At 49.7% G+C, this 17,101-nt stretch overlaps 1 protein-coding gene across 1 annotated transcript in view; it reads left to right on the top strand.

Moving 5' to 3' along the window:
• Positions 1-16,739, top strand: part of WDR20 (WD repeat domain 20) — a 51,043-nt gene extending 34,304 nt beyond the window's left edge. Inside the window, 3 exon segments of the mRNA XM_036882054.2 lie at positions 2,120-2,165; positions 2,168-2,208; positions 11,139-16,739. Of these exon segments, the coding sequence (XP_036737949.2) occupies positions 2,120-2,165; positions 2,168-2,208; positions 11,139-12,416 (1,365 nt within the window). The 3' untranslated portion in view covers positions 12,417-16,739.
• Positions 16,740-17,101: the final 362 nt, after the last annotated feature.

Here is a 17,101-nt window from a genome sequence, read left to right as displayed (position 1 = left end):
TTTGACATAGTTTGAAATCCTGGCGCTTAAAATTGGGTCACATGACACAGTTTTCACCAGTTTGTATGTACTGGGGTTTCTAGTATCTTCAGTTTCATTCTGAAAGGCGCTTGAGATAGCTGTTCAGGAACTTGTCAGAGGTGTTGGACATGGCAGAGAGAAGTTGCCAAATAGACTGTATTTATTAAAGCTATTGGAATAGCTTTCAGCCCCAAATACACCATTTCATATTAAATGTTCTTTGTTTCAGCATGACTTTCCTAGCAAATGGGGAAGATTTGATAGGCTGGCTGACTTAGAAGCCCTGCGTTCCAGTCTCTGCTTGTGAACTCAACCCTGTTGTGACAAGAGTCAGGTTACATGGGCTCCTCTCAGGAAGGACAAGTGGTTTTGCATTGTTGCATGGTTTTCATGTCATTAATTTGGAACAGAGGGCATTTTATATTCTGGTTTTTAAGAAATAGTTTTGTTTGGGCAAGTATATTCAACTTGACAGATCATTGTTAAAGTTCTGATCCTTTTGCATTCATTGCAGTATATGCTCTCCATTCATGTCCAGTGGCCATCCAAGGTGCGCCTGTTTGACACTGCCAGTGGGCTTGGGCAAGTCTTTGGAACCATGCCTTCTCTTCTAGTTTCGCCTGGGTGGACTGGAAACAAAACTTGCCACCCGGATTGACAAACTATAGAGGAGAAGTATTTAATCCCATTTTCTGTTAAAAAAAAATCTTAAAGCAGAAAAGTATTCTGTTTACCTAGATGTTTTATTAATGTTTATTAATATCACCTGAGAAAGTAATTTCTAAGTAGCTGGATGATTTGGTGGGGTGGGGCAAAAAAATAGCCTTCTCTGCACTTTTAATAGAAATTGTGAATTTGGAGTCACTGTGTAGTTTTGTTTGTGTTTAGGTGAGGCTGGATGTGTTACTGAGGGGGAAGGGATTAGAACCATGCAAAGGGCTGTTGGTAAACAAGATCGGGAGGCTACTGTGGCTCAGAGGATGGCACAGAATGCCTCTTAGAGAACAAGAAGGGTTTGTGTGTCGTCCCTGGGGGAGGGCAGGAGTCTGAGACCGCAGGTCCCAACAGCCCTGGGACGCATCCCTCACTCTGGGCAGCTGGGAGCTGGAGGCGAGAAAACAACTCCTTACTCTTAATGATTTGAGCATGAGTTATCTCACTCTTTTTACATTTTATTTGAAAAATGGCTGTTGAAAAGGCTATGACTGTGTATGCTTTATACCAATTGGCATTTACGCTTGAGGCTGAAATTGGTTGCTCTTCCCAGTGAGGATTCTTTGGCTGTGTAGGTACCATTTTCATCAGATCAGTCAGGACCTTTCAGAGCAAGGGTCCCCAGAGGTTTGCCTCTCAGTGCCGGGGATGGTCGTTGAAGCAGTTGTCTCACCATGCTTTGCATTGGTAGGAGTTTTAGAGGTTTCTGGGTGTTTTTTGTGTATCTTCTGCATGGGAAGGGAGGCAACTGTTCCCATTTTACAGATGAGGAAATAGTAAAAGAGAAGGTAAGTGAATTGTCCAGTCAGTTAGCAAGTTGATGATTGAATTGGAACTAGAAATGAATTCCACAAGCCCTACTGATCATAGACTGTAAGCCCCATATGTATGGTTGCCATATGGGTGGCCTTTGTCTTCCCAGGAGCTCACGTGTAGTAGGATGGGTACACAGGCCACTGGTGTGTGTCTTAGCACAGTGTTATGGACAGAGTACTAGGGGATACCTGTTAACCTCATTCTTTAGTTTGTGTGAAGTATCTTGAAGTAACAACAAAAGTTCAGTGAAGGAAGTTTGAGAAGGTTTTGAAGGTTTCCAGAAGGTGGCATTTGATCTGGGCCTTGAAAGATGCATAGGAGTCGGAGGAGGGTAAGAAAAGTCTTCAGAGCTGGAGAAAAACAACATGGCTTGTGGAGGAACCAGTGGTGGTCAAATCACTGCATGTGGCCTTTGGAGTGGCAAGAGTCAGAGCCGGACAGATAATTGGAGCCAGATTATAAAAGCCCTTTCATGACGTGCTAATAAATTTGGATGTGACACTGGAGGCTGTGGGGGAATGTGTGGGCTTTTCATCAAGGGAGTGACAGATCAAATGTGTTTTTTTAGAACTCTTGTCAGCCCTTGTGGAAGGTGGATTGGAATGAAGAGAGAATGGAGGTAGCAAGACCAGTGAGGAGGCTCTAGTAACTGTCCAGGTGAGAGCTGAGGGCTTAAATTAGAGTTGTGCCCATGTTTTCATTCATTTGATGGACCTTGACTACCTGCCACGTGCCCTGCACTGGATCTGCAGCGGCAGGTAACACCTGCCCTGCCGTTACCCCTCTCAGAGAGAAAGGCGGGGGGGTGGGCATAAGCCATAGCACCACCCCCTCACACTCACAGCAGATGGTGACTTGTGATGTAAGAGGAGACAGCAAGGCCTGAGGGAGCGCAAGAGAGCGCAGTGCCCTGAGAGGAACACGGAGGCCAGGCGGCTCTAACGGGGAGGGGAGAACGGCTCAGAGAAGTGGTGTGCTGTAAGCTGAGCCTTGCAGGAGAAGGAGCCGGCTGGGTAAGGACCCGGAGACAGAGCGTTCCCACGGGAGAGCCGCCACAGGCCCTTGGGCAGACCCTGGAACAGGAGGCCCAGAGGACGGCGTGTCTGGGGAGGAAGGATGGAGCGGGGGCTTGACATTGCAGGCCATGCCACTGAGGGCCTGGCTCAGGTTTGCTTCTTTGCCTGCGTTGCGGGACACCGTGGAAGGGAGCAGCACCAGGCAGGTTGGTGTCTTCACACCAGAGCCCGGCTGCTGCTTGGAGACAGACCCAGAGAGGGCTGAATGAAGCTTGGATTCTGGCTGTCACTTACTCTGCTGGGTGAGACGGAGCAGGAGCAGAGCTGGGAACAGAGGGAAGGGTCAGAGCTCCACTCTGTACCTGTAAGCTCGACAGGCCAGCAGGTGATTGAATACATGGATCTGGAGCCCAAAAGTGGAGGTAAAAATTTGGAAGTCATCAGTCCTGTTTCATCCCTGAGACTAGATGAAAGGTCTGTGGAGAAAACCTAGTGAGAGCAGGCAGAGTGCCAAGGACCAGGTCCGAATTAGTGCCCCGAGGACCCCGTGCAGCGTGAGTTCGTTACCCTGAAATTCACAGACTCGGCCAGGTGGTAAGAACGCAGATCCTTGACACCAGTGCCTGGGGTTCAGATACTGGCCCTGCCGCTCCTGCTCGCAGGATGTGGGTCTCTTCCTTTGCCCTCCTTCCTCAGCTGGAGAGCGGTAAGAACAGTGCCCGCTGGCAGGTGTAGTAGGGGTGAGGCATTTGTCAGAGGCCCGGAGGACCAGCCCTGGTGACTGCTCAGGACGGTCTGGGGAGACGGCAACTCCAGCGGGCTTCTTTCTTCAGGGGTTGGAAGGAAAGCCTTCTTGAGAGGAAAAGTACCAGCGGTTTTTAGACAGAAACAAGTTATTTTCCAGGATAAGAAGTAGGAAGAGGGCACCCTAGGCAGAGAGGGGACCTGTGTGAGGCAGGGGATAGGGGACTGCTCATCATGGCAGTGCGGTGTCCCCAGAGCACTTCTCCCAGCTGTGCACGTGTGCACACCACCTTGGATTGGCTATTTTAACCGTTACCTCCTTTCTAGAGGTTCCTGGTATTTGAAAATACATTAAATGTTTATATGGGTGGGTGGATAGAATGGAATTAAAAGTTCCAGAAATCTACCTGAGATTAAAAAGAGATGGAAATTTCTATCTGGGAATCAAGTGTATCTTAGAAGGTGGCTTTTTTTCCCATTAATTAAAAAATTTTAAGAACTTTAAATGCTTCTTTATAGAAAAATTGGAACATAGAGAATTATAAAAATGGGAAAACATCACCTATAAATCCCAGTGCTCACTGTCAACTTTATTGTCTTTGTAATTTTAATTTTTTTTTAATGAGGTGAGACTGTTAGATTCCCACCTTCCACTGGAGGTGCCAACAACCTTCACCTCCTAGTAGGCCTCAATCCCACGAGGTTAGTTAGCAGAGGGGAGCACTTCTCTCCTCGCTTCCCAGGGTGTCCCAGTCCCACTGGGCCCCTGCCTGCTGCACCTGCTCCAGCGCAGGAGGAAGGGAAGTACCTGGGCCTTTCTAGTCTCCCTGCGGGGTGGTGGCCTCACATCCCCGGTCTCTGCTTTCTCCGATCATGTAGAGTTTAGGTTTCTGTAGCATTCTGCACATATTATTCCTTTAAGTGTCTGATGGGCCTCTGCTGAGAGAATTTTGGCACATCCGATAAGCTCCAGAGCAGGGAGCCTGCATGTGAGATCCTGAAAGGACCGTCCCCCCGGTCAGTGGTCAGCCTGGGAAGGTACCCCAAAGGGGCGAGGAACTCACTTTTTATTTCCAGTGGTCACGGTGTGCTGGGAAGGAGGAATTGAACTAGGCCAATTTCTATATGATGATGAACTCAGCCTTGTTCGTCTTTGTAAAAATCCTAATTATTTCAGGGTTGTATCCATGTAATAGTAACTTGAAAGGATTTTCAAGTATGTTTTGATTGTTGAGTAAGATATAAAATCCACAAGAAGCTGTCATCGTTGCCTCTTATTACTGGCACGTACTGAGATCCTCTGCCTGACCTTCAGCTCTGCCCAGGCTTCAGGGCCAGGGCCCACACGCTGGACAGGGCAAGCCCCACTGGGGCGCCCATGTGCCTGGCCCTGCCTCCTGGGTGGCAAGAAGGCCCAGCTTGACTCATGCCACCAGCCACAGGCTCCTCCTGGGCTCCGTGCTCGCAAGTCGGGCTGAGGGAGGCTCACCTTGGCCTGTTCCGTCTGGTTCAGGAGCGAGAGTGGTTTTGTTTTTGTTGCTTTTTTTAATCAAAGGAAGGAAGTGAGTACATGATGAACTACTCCTTTGGGTTTTGACGTTGATAAAGATGACATCTGATCCTCTTTCACACGGCTTTGGAATACCCTTTGCTAATACTTCCTGAGGGAGGCAGCTCTCTTTAAATGTGTTTACATTATCAAAGCCCTTAGTTGCCATTTTTGCTTGTGGCTGCATTATGGCCTTTCCAGCAGCTGCTGTGGTTTTAGAACTGTTTTAGTGTTTTTGTTATAAATTAGTGTCTGCATTGTAAAATAATGCAAAATAAACGTTCCTGCTTGTTATGTCAACAGTAGTAAAGAAAAAAAGAACTGCTTCAGAAAGCTTCATTCTAGCAATGCCTTTGTAATGTGGTTACCAGATGTATTTTTGTTCTTGCTTCCTTTTAACTAATTTAGTATAGTTAGGAAATCTTGTCTGCTGGTGCCATTAATGATGGTCGTTCTGGTGTTTGACTGTCCTTGGATTAAAATCAGAAAGAAGACCATTTTTCTGGCATTCAGAACGGGAATGTGGGCTTCGCGGGTGAGTTCTGGGCAAGGATACCGAGTGTGGGAGCCGCCTCCCAAGGCAGGTGTCTTCGCACACAGAAATGGCATATTGCTATCTGGACTTTGGTGTTGGTTTTTACGAAAACGATTATAAAAATAGGCCTTGGAACATTCTGGAATTGGACTCTGTAATGGAATGCCCAGTGGCTGTGCCAGACAGCCTCACAGACTGTTGGAGCTGCTTCTTCCCTGCCTACCCGACTCCTCCCGAACACCTGCCGGTACCGCCGCCTTGTCCCCGCTGTGCTGTCTGCTGGGAATGCGACTCACTCTCAAACCAGAGTCCAGGCGGCTGCCTGCCAGTGTTCCTCTCAACTCTCCTCTCCGCTCGCGAGGAAGGGGACAGGGCCTTTCTTCCCCGTGACCCCTCCCCATGCCTCTCCCTGGCACCCCGGATCTGCTCCCTGCATCCTCCTACAGAAGCCTTCCTCTCCCTCCCTAAGCCTCGTCTCCCAGGTCTGTTAACAGCCCACCTCCAAGGCCCTGTCCCCCGAGGAGGGAGAAGGGGATCCTAGGCAGAGCTCCAGGCCCGCTGGGCCGCTCACTGAGCACCGGCTCCTTCCTCTCCTCACGGGGCTCCTGGGGCTTTTTCTCTGCTTTCCCTGCTTTCCTGGTTTTTATCCTCCCTCTAAGTAGGTTTTCCCAGAGTTTCACACTCTCCTCCTCTTGCTCTACTTCCTTGGATACCCTAGGATGTCACACATCTGGCTCTCATTGTTCATACCTGATTTGTCTTCCCTGGTGCTTGTCACTAGCTGCCCACTGTATGAGGACCCTTGAGTTCCTCCCCCATCCATCATTTTCTGTCACCACCTTTCCAGTCACTGTAGCTCAGAGCCCAGAAGTCTCCCCACGCCCCGTTTATCACACTGCCTCCCCACCCAGCCTAATCCATCGTGACGCAGTCCATCCTTCCTCGCTGCCGCAGGTCAAGCTTACGACCTTTTTGTCTGTGGGCAGCTGTCAGAGCCTCTGGTTACTTATGACTGGTTCCTTCCCAGCGCGTGCCATCTTCCCATCTGTACCTGCTGTGGGGATTTCACTTCCCTTTTCAGGAACCTTCGTGCCCTCACTGTCTGCAGCAGCACTGCCAGAGAAATAGAGTGAGCGCCATGTGTGCAATTCCAAATGTTCTAAGGGCCATGTTACATAAGTAAAGGTGAAATTAAGTTTTATCTGATATATCCAAAATATTTCACATATAAGCAATATAGAAATTATGAATGAGATCATTTCCATACTCTTCCATGTCTTCAGAACCCATTGTGTATTTTACACTACAGCATGTCTCACTTCAGACCAGTCACATTTCAAGCTCTCGGGTCTGTGGGTTTGGGCAGCACAGGGCTTCAAGGTCACAGGCCAAGCCCCTTAACCTAGGCTTTTACAGCCCTGATTCCCAGCTCACACTTCCAGACCTAATTCCCTTGCCCTTCTTGGGTGCTCCAGCCAAAACAGGTGCTGCCTCGTCCTCAGATCTGCCGGGACTGTTCTTTCCAAAGCCTTGGTTTGGCTGCCCCCGACCCAGCATGGGTGCTTAATGCCCCGCCTCTCAGCCTCCAGGCCCCAGCTCTCCCCAGAGCTCCTCAGCAGGACCAGGGCTTGCTGAGGTTGTTTTCTCAGCATACTCATAGCAATCGGGGCCCTTCTGTGAGTGAAGAATTCAGGCCCAACAGGGAAGTCCCATTCCTTAACACTGAGCACTAACTATATTCTTTACTTTTTGTAGACATTTTCTAAAACAGAAATACACCCTTCTGGTGCGGACACTGGGCCACATTCCTTATATTTACTGAATAAAATGTTCCAGGTGTTTCTGTTTCATAATATGAAAGACTGAAGTAAAATGTTTTCTGTTACCTTCCTTTTATTCAAACCCAAACCAAATAATAAGTAGAGCAGTTTAAATGCAGTGATTTGTACTAGCTAGCCCTAGAGTCATGCCTCTCACCCTGGCCTTGGGGTCCGAGGTAGGCCGGGCCTGGGTGGAGAGCGTGCTGAGCGGCCCTGGCATAGGTTGATGCTGCCCCAGGCTGCCCAGTGCTTCATTCCCACCGCAGTGCCCTTGCAAGCAGCTGCTATTCCCTCTGTGAGGACGCCCTTCCTCACATCCTCCTGGCCTGCTGTCTGCTGCTGGCAGTTTTTGCTCAGCTAGGCCTGACCCAGGGAAAGCCTTTCTGGGCCCTCCTGTTGAGATCCAAGTCACGGTAGTGCCCTTCCCCAGCACTTTGTCTTCTCTCCCTAGTTCCATTTTTTTCTCCTTTGCTCTTCTTACTGTCAAGTCTTACAAGTTCCACGCTCTGCCCATTCCACCTGAATATACATTCTGTGCGAGAAGGGATGTCTGTTTTAGTCAGGGCTGTATTGGTGCCTGGTATGCACATGGTACACATGCAGTAAGAGTGAAAGAACAATGAATGAATGAGACCACGAGTATGTGAACGATGGATGAGTGCCTGGGACTTCACGCAAGTTTCTTGGTGCTCAGCCTCTGTTTCCTGGTGGGTAATACAGCGATCACATCTACCTTCCTGTGGGGAAACGGGCATCTTAAGTACATTCCTCATGGGAATATAAAGTGCTGTATCTTACATGGGAGGTAATTTTGCAATTTCTGTGAAGGTTATAAATGTATATACCTTTTGATCCAGCTGTTCCACTGGGAATGTATCCTGCAGGTCTATTCATACATGTGGAAACTCCATATGTACAAGGTTATTCATTGCTGCATAAATGAATGTCCATTGTATGATGGACATAATATGTAATGTCCGTCAATGGGGACTTATCAGATAAACAACAACATATGAGTAGAATCGAATACTCTGCAGTGTTAGCAAAGAATGAGAAGGCGGTCTTTGTGCTAGTCCAGGCAGACGTACAAGGGGATTACTTGAGGAGGAAGCAGGGGTGCAAACAGGGCACACTCGCTCTTTGTTGGGCAAAAACAGGAGGGTGGATGAATCTGTATCCGAATTGCCTTGTCTGTACACAGACACGGTGGAGAGACAAACAAGAAGCTGGTAACAGTGACTCGGGGGACAAGGGATCTGGAACAAAGTTGGGGACATGGGTGAAGGCTTTCTGCTGTATGCTTTTATATGAACTAGGAATGTATCACTATTTAAAAAAAACAAAAGCTTATGTTGCAGGGTGATTCTGAGGATTAAAGAGCATGTGTGCAGAGCCTTTTGCCCAGTGCCTGGCGCGCAGATGGACCCTCAGGTAGGGAGTTAGCACTGCCGTCTTGCTGCGCCTGCCTTGTGCCCCAAACATGGGAAGACCCTGGTACGCCCAGATGCAGCAGGCTCTTTCCCCACGCTTGAGCACGTGCTCTGGTGGGGAGAACCAGTGGTGTGGAACGAGTGAGAAACCCTTTCCACGGCAGAGTTGGAGTCATGGTCCTGTCCTTGATTTTGGTTTGCAGTTGCTTAAACTTGTGTGCCCAAGGATGTGGCTGCAGCATCTGCCTAGGTGCCCCATGGGGACACAGCAGCTGGCTGGGCTCAGGTTCCATCCGTAAGTTACTCCCACGTGTGTACTTAAACAGTAGCCTCTGTGTACCATCTGACTGTGGGATAAAGTCTTCAAATGTGTTTTGCCACCCAGTAATATTTATTTTAATAACGGTGCTATGGTTATTCATCTTCATACCTCACAGTTGTAGAGCAATACTATTTTTACTTGACAATATTACAATTTTTAATTCTTTAGGAATTATTTTTGTTCTGTTTCTTTAAGCCAAAAATAAAAATTTCTCTTAACCATAGCCCTAAAAGTTTTTATGACTATCCTTGAAATTTTCCACAGGGTAGAGTGACAGTGGAGCTATCTCAGAAGAATTGACACTTGCTCAGTTTGTGGTGAAACATCAGGTGCAGAAATGGACAGCCGCAGTGCTGGCGGGATAAGGACATGCTCCCAGCCTGGCTTAGCTTTTGGAGCCACCTGGCAAGACTACTGAGTGAGCCGTGGTGACTCTTAGACACTGGGCCAGCAGGCCAGTCACCTCTGTGGAATGAGGGGTGCTGGGGCAGCCTAGGCCTGGTGGGTACAGCAAGAGCTGATGGGTGGGAGTAGGCGCCCCCCAGGAACAAAAAGCCCTGACCTGGCTTTGTAAGTCACCACTGTCGTCTTGTAGAAGAAGTCGATGTCTAATGAAGTCTGTGCCCAGGTAGTGCTCAGCCTTGATCGTGACACTGGCATGGGTCAGTGCCTATGAGAGGCAAGTGTGACAGGGGAGGGGAGAAGCCTGAGATGGAAGTGTTGGTTTTGTTCCCAGGGCTAGTTTGCCACGTCTGCTGATTTTAAGAGGGTCAGCTGTGCCAGCCTATGGCTGTGACGCTAGAGCAATAAGCAGTCCAGTCCCTGAGCCCTGGGCCCTGCTTGCTTTGCAAGGACAGGCCTCCCGACTTCCCTGGCAGGGGTCAGTTGTCAGCCACCTACCTCCTGGGGTCTAATTTTATGTAACACATGGCCCATTAATCTCTGAAAACAGGTTTTTCATATTCTGTGATTTGCTGTAAAGATGAGGCCCCCAGAGCAGACACACTGTGTGGAGTCGACTAGGCAAAAGGTGCCTGTTGCTTGGTGGGTCCGCAGCCATGAGCAGCAGGGCCCTAGGAGGCTTGAGTCAGGGACGCAGCTGGTTCGGGAGGTGGTAACCGCTCGCTCGCCCAGAGCCTGTCGGGCACCCGAGGCTCCTGGTTCCTGGAGGGTGGCAGTTTCTGAGAACTTAGGAGTCCTGGCAACCTCTAGATGGTTTCTGGTGATGTGACTTTGGGACCAGGCAGCCTGGCAAGGGGGCCCCCTTATGGAAGCCACCATGTGAGAGCGCCCCTCAGGGAGGCCTGCAAGCAGGGACACATGCTTGAGCCCTTGGGTGGCTTTTATTTCTGGCCTTTTGTTCTTTTGGTTTTAAAGGCAAGACTCCTGATCTCTGCCCGTTAAAAGAAACAGTCAGCTAGTGGACCAGAAATTCGCTTGGAGTACCGGGGCAGGGCTAGGCACGTACTCCTGAATGGGCCTCTGTTTCTCTCTTTAAACACACCTTACTCCCAAGAAGACTTGCAGGCGTTGCCTATAAAATGTACACAGGACAGTGAATATGGGCACAGAGGTGCCGTGAACTCAGGGCTGAGGGGGGCCCAGGAAGTGAGGATTGGCACCCCACGTGTTGCTGGCGGTGGCTACACGCTGGCTCCCCACCTTGGAGCAGCCAGAGCAGAGGGGCAAGAGCAGTAGGCCCAGGACTGACCATGTCGAGGAAATGCAGAGAAACCTGGGACACGTAGCTCTCCTGGCCGTGTGGACCGCGAGAGTTTTCAGGGGCCTCAGAGAGGGATTGCTGTGTGTGTGTGCAGTGAGTCACAGTCAGACTCCTGGCGTGAGAAACGACCAGTGCCCGAGGGCTGTCCCCCTCACCGGTGTGTTCCAGCGCCTGGGACAGTGTCTGGCACACAGTAGGCTCTCAACAGTGTTTGTTGAGTGACTGACTCCCTCTGAAAGCCAGTGGCCTAATACTCAAGTGCAATTCTAGAAAGTGATTCTACAGGGGCCCAAATGTGCTGCGCTGGCTTGGCTGACTGCGGGCTAGAATGTGGAGTGCCTGGATGGATCCGTCCCTTCTCTCTGAGAAGCAGACAAGTGTTCTTGCTGGAAAAGTAGACCTTTAAAACTTCTCCATTGTGATAACGTGTTCTCCTTTGTCTTCACAGAGACTAATAGACAAGTCACGAGTAACCTGTGTCAAATGGGTTCCCGGTTCGGAAAGCCTTTTCCTAGTAGCCCATTCAAGTGGGAACATGTACTTGTATAATGTGGAGCACACTTGTGGCACCACAGCCCCCCACTACCAGCTTCTGAAGCAGGGCGAGAGCTTTGCCGTGCACACTTGCAAGAGCAAATCCACAAGGAACCCTCTCCTTAAGTGGACGGTGGGCGAGGGGGCCCTCAACGAGTTTGCTTTCTCCCCAGATGGCAAGTTCTTGGCGTGTGTGAGCCAGGACGGGTTTCTGCGGGTGTTCAACTTTGACTCAGTGGAGCTGCACGGCACCATGAAAAGCTACTTTGGAGGCTTGCTGTGCGTGTGCTGGAGCCCGGACGGCAAGTACATTGTGACAGGCGGAGAGGACGACCTGGTCACAGTCTGGTCTTTTGTAGACCGCCGGGTGATAGCTAGAGGCCACGGGCACAAGTCCTGGGTCAGTGTGGTGGCATTTGATCCCTATACCACTAGTGTAGAAGAAAATGACCCTATGGAGTTTAGTGGCAGTGACGAGGACTTCCAAGACCTTCTTCACTTTGGCAGAGATCGAGCAAATAGCACACAATCCAGGCTCTCCAAACGGAACTCTACAGAGAGCCGCCCCGTCAGTGTTACGTACCGATTCGGCTCCGTGGGCCAGGATACGCAGCTCTGCCTGTGGGACCTAACGGAAGACATCCTTTTCCCTCACCAGCCCCTCTCGAGAGCAAGGACACACACAAATGTCATGAATGCCACAAGTCCTCCTTCTGGGGGCACTGGGAACAGTGTCACAAGCCCGGGCAACTCTGTGCCCCCTCCGCTGCCACGGTCCAACAGCCTCCCCCATGCCGCCGTGTCCAGTGCCAGCAGCAAGAGCAGTGTGGCGGATGGGGCCGTTGCTTCTGGGGCCAGCAGATTCGCAACGCTCTCACTGCACGACCGGAAGGACAGGCACCATGAGAAGGACCACAAGCGGAACCACAGCATGGGGCACATTTCTAGCAAGAGCAGCGACAGACTGAACCTAGTTACTAAGACGAGAACGGACCCCGCCAAAACTCTGGGAACACCCCTGTGTCCACGAATGGAAGACGTTCCCTTGTTAGAGCCGCTCATCTGTAAAAAGATAGCACATGAAAGGCTGACTGTGTTAATTTTTCTTGAAGACTGTATAGTCACTGCTTGTCAGGAGGGATTTATTTGCACATGGGGAAGGCCTGGTAAAGTGGTAAGTTTTAATCCTTGATGCTGCGCCAGAACCTGAGTAGGCAGTGACGCTTTCCTACGGGAGGGGTGGGGTGTACGATGAATGTGAGTGACACTTCTTACCCTAATGTAAGTCTAAATGCATCAGAGCCATAATTTTGGATACTGCATGCCATGTAATTCTGAATCATTTGATAATTCACCTTAGAACATTTAAAAAAATATAATCAAACTAATTGCCAGCCAGTCAGTCACCCTCCTGGGAGTATATAGAGCCCAAGGCTAGCGTTCCTGTATCAGACAACTTCAGTTTTAGGAGAATCATGACAGTGTGGGAAATGACTTTAAAATAATGAAATTAAAATTTCTGCTTCAACTGGAATATTTTTGCTTAACTACCCAGTTAGAATATTGTATACCTGATCAGAGCGTGCTCACTATGGACGGCCATTAATTGTCATTTATAGTCCAGTTTTTTATCTTAATCATAAAATGTTTAGGAATCTATGAAATTTAACTTTAGGAACAAAGCGTTCAGCAGGGTTGATTGATAACTCTTTTCACGTTGTTCTGGCAATCCACAGAAAAAGAAGAGCCTTAATTTTTAAAACCCATTTTAGTCATTTTATGACAATTAAAGTTGTTTAATAAACATCTTTTTCAAAGAAGCAGTTTGTAGCACTCTGATTGAGATTCGGTGCACTCCATAAAATGCCACAGTCCTCAGAGCCTAGACAGCTAACGAGCTGCAGGCTGGGGGCGCCACCTGCTGTTGTGAAGTGCCTCTCGCCACAGAAGCCAAGATCTTTATGTCAAATGCGCTTTATGTTTTTTTTCCAACAAGGGAAAAGAGGTTTTGTTTTCTTTTGTTTTTTGTGGGTGTTTTTGTTTTTTTTCGTTTGGTCAAAAAGGCACATGGCTGCAGGCCCCAGGCAGACCCTCAGCTTTGCTTTGTGAAGGCTCATTGACGCCACTGCGAGCGTTTCCTGAAGGCACTGGTCTGGGTTCTGTTCTCCCTCCAGAGGGGAAGCACCAGAGCAGGTTTGCCCCCTTTTCTTATTGTTGGATGGCTGTCAAGATTCCAGGATCATTCTTGGGACACTGAGGCTGACCTGTCCCGTGGGCTGTGTCCCTGGACCAGGAGCACATCACCCTGCAGCCTGGGTAGTGGCTGCTCAGGACACGGTGTGCTCACACCCCTGCAGGAGACCCGGTTCCCTGGGAAACTGCAGTGTGTGACCCTCATTCCTTAAGATCCCTACCATCTGGGTGAGGAGTTTCCAGTTCGTTTTCACAGTGGATGAGATGGTTCTTTGCGCTATATATTTTATGTCAAGTTGACGATTATATTGTTTGTTAACTTATTTTGGTATTTAGGTTGTTTTTCTATTTTGCACACCTTTGTAATTAAATAGATACTGATTGTTTATCCTTGTTTGAGTAGTGAATGCAATCCAGGGAAGTGAAGGCTGGGAGACCGGCACCACGGTGAGGGGGCCGCAGCAGCTCTGCGCGCTCTTGAGCACTCCCCGCAGGCCAGGCCAGGCTGGGGTCTGCGTCCTGCTCCCGCACGCGTCACACTGGGCATGCCCTCCGCACCCATTGTGCTCCCTGGTGTGTGGGTTTCTGTTACCTGGTAGCCGGCGCAGTGTCCTGCCACGTGAAAACCATAGTGGCCTTCCAGGTGCACCTCAGCCTGGTTTTGCTTCTGGTCCTTCTTATTGTTAAGATATGGTCCTTTGTTCCTAAATGTTAACTAGTCTAAGGTGGCAAAGACAGCCATCCTTGTGGATGTTTCAACTTTGGAGGCTAAATTGGGCTGTCGGGTGGAGAGATTAGTAATCACTTCTCCACATGCAATTATATGTACCTACAAAGTTTCGGAAATTCAGTGTCAAATGCTTCTGAGGCATTGAGTATGCAGTTTCAAAATTCAGGACTTTGTATTTGGTCTAAGTGAAGAGGGGCTGATCGGAGGTAAGTGGCCTTTATGGGGAAGCTTACTGCAGCCTTTCGACCCTGGTGCCAGCAGTGGCCTGGCTGTGGACATGCGTGCCCTGGGGACCCACGCCGGAGCCACAGGCGCCATGCGGATCCTCCAGCCCTCTAGCGTGCTCAGCTAGCAGGGGGTCAGGCCAGACCGTGGCCAGGCGACTCACCTAGGAGGCCGTCTGGTGGTGGGGGTTGTAGGGGGTGGCAGAGGCCAGAGGAGAGGATTACTGTGTCCTTGAAAACAGGCTCTGAAATGTGCCAGTGGGAAGAAGCCTGTGGTGTCCCCCCACTCGCCCCTCTGCCTTGAGAAACGACGATCATGACACAGTGGAATCTGAGGCTTGGTCACAATCTTGTTCTTCCGTTTCTGCTGGTGAGTGTGTCCTCAACATCTGTCTGGTGCCCTGTCTGAGCCCCTTGCTGGAGGTCAGGTTCCGGGGACGCTGCATGGCTGACCCCTGGCCCCGCCACACCCTGCTCGGTGCTCCGCGCCCCTGACACCTGCCCCCTTTCTTTGACGGCCAGCAGAGCACTTCTCCTGCAGGCAGGAGCACAGAATGCAAGGCGTTCTCCGAGACCAGGACTGAAGTGGCCGGCATCTTGAGAAGAGGGCACTGGAGGGGGTGGCTCCCTCCTCCCCTGGATTCACGCCTCAGTGGGGGCCCTTGTGGACCTGGTTGGGGGGGCGCGGGGCCCGATTTCAGGTGCAGGGGGAACCTGGGGAGCGTTTCTGTCATTTTCTCACCAAACTTTGAGCTTCATTGAAATTTGCAAAGTTTTTCAGCTTAAACATCCTGAACAGGAATATGTTTTCTAATTTAACCTCTGGAATAAAACAGCTGTTTGGGGAAGAGGAGGCTCTGGCCATTTGGTTAGTGTGACTTTTCTCTTGTGAGCTGAAACACAGGTAAGAAAAGCACAGCCAGAGCTCGGCTCCCTCCCAGCAAGAAGGGCCTCCCTGTGTGCCCAGAGCCCCCCCAGGGGCGCAGCGGGGCGGGGGCCTGTCTGCCTGCCCTGCTCTGGCTCACCTCTCTTAAACTGGGAACCCCAGAAGCCAGGTTTCCGCTGGGCATTGGTGAGGCAGGTTCCTGAAGCCCCCAGCTGCCCCTGCTGCAGCCCTTCTCAGAGATCCTCCTGTTGTCCAGGGGCTGGGGAATTAAAAATCCCCTGAGAGGGCTGGAGAAGAAAGCCTTTGGAAAACCTTGCCTTCTCCTAAAAGCAAATGTGTGAGAGGGAGTAGGCAGACTCTTTAAAAATAACCCATAATGCTGGGTTCTAAATTTACTTAAATAGTGGTAAAGAATCTTAATTTTGTCTTTGTGTTGATTGAACCTTCTGGCATTTTTGAAGTGTTCTGTGAGCCATTGGCTTGGGACTTAAAGGCCTATGATAGAAAAATGGAGGCATTGAAAAACAGAAATAAGCTATAACAATGACTACTAATTGCCTCTGACACCCAGAAACCAAGAGGAACAAAAATGCTTTGAAGCTTCACCAGTTTCACGGCACGTACACAGCCCCCAGGTGCGGTGCAGCGTTCTGCTTCACTCACTTAACATCCGAGTCCTGGCAGAGAGCCAGGCAGCCATTTCTTCCCAATTCCTCTACTTCCTGTGGGGCAGCTTTAATTTTTAAGAAATCGTCAAGTATTGTGTTTGCACTGAGTTGGCGAAGCCACTTCTCAGGTGTCTGCACCTGGGTACAAGCTCATCGTCTCGTGCTTGGAGGGAGATGTTTATTTCTTTGCCGAGGAAGCTCAAAGTGTGAGGGGAAAAGCGAAAGGGTCAGGGAGGCGCCACGTGCTGTGCAGCCCTGTCGAGGAAGGGCTAGCAGCGGGGCTCAATTGCTGATTTTCCAGAAGAGACGCACGGAGCGCAGCTTCCCGTTCTGCGTGGGAGGGCGACCTGTGGTGGCCGCCACGCATAGGTGAACAAGGGGAAGCAGTCGCCTCTGACTGGCAGTCCCATTGTGCTGGGGGTGTCCACTGTTGGGGTTCCCCTCGGCAGGGAACCTCTGCGGCCGTGTGTGGGCCTGAAAAGTCACCTGGAGATGTCTGCTGCCTGGGGCGCACAGCAGGGAATAGTCCGCAAGGCCCTCCCCTTGGGCTGCTTTGGGTCGCCAAGGGGCTCAGCCCCATGACCCGGGCATGGCCAGTGAGAGCAGCCTGCAGCCTGGAAGGTGAAGTCCAGTCACATTAACAAGCACTTGTATTCAGCTGTGCCCTTTGAAACAGAGACCCCAAGTTCAAACCTACATGAAAATGCTCCTCCGGGAGAGAGAAACCGTCCCACTGGTATTGACTTTCTGTTCATCCCTGCATCTGTTACATGAACTTTGTGTCATAGTTAAATTGCTGTTTCTTGATTTTAAAGTGTAAAAGAAGAACTTTCTCCATTTTTGATTTCTGTATACTTAAGTTTATTAAAGATTGCTATGTTAGGTGACACTGTATAAAGTTGTATGAATATTTACCTTCAGTGAAAATCAAAAGTAAAATTCATACATATTTCCTTTTTTTCACATTTTCATCTAAATTCTTGACAGCTTGAATAAATTTCACAAAGAGCCTTCCTAACATGAAATGTTGATAAATTAAAGTTCTTAGCTGTTGCAATATGAAGCTTTAATTATCAGTATTGTCAACTTATACTTTTAAGAAAACCGTGTTTGTTTGCTGCTTTGGTTTTTAAGTTGTCACTCACTCTCGAAGGTAGAGACTCACTACCTACTCGA

This window comes from Manis pentadactyla, chromosome 11 (genome assembly GCF_030020395.1).
Source record: "Manis pentadactyla isolate mManPen7 chromosome 11, mManPen7.hap1, whole genome shotgun sequence".
Lineage (NCBI taxonomy): Eukaryota > Metazoa > Chordata > Mammalia > Pholidota > Manidae > Manis > Manis pentadactyla.
The sequence above is the reverse complement of the archived record's forward strand: the minus strand, read 5'-3'. Positions and strand labels throughout refer to the sequence as shown.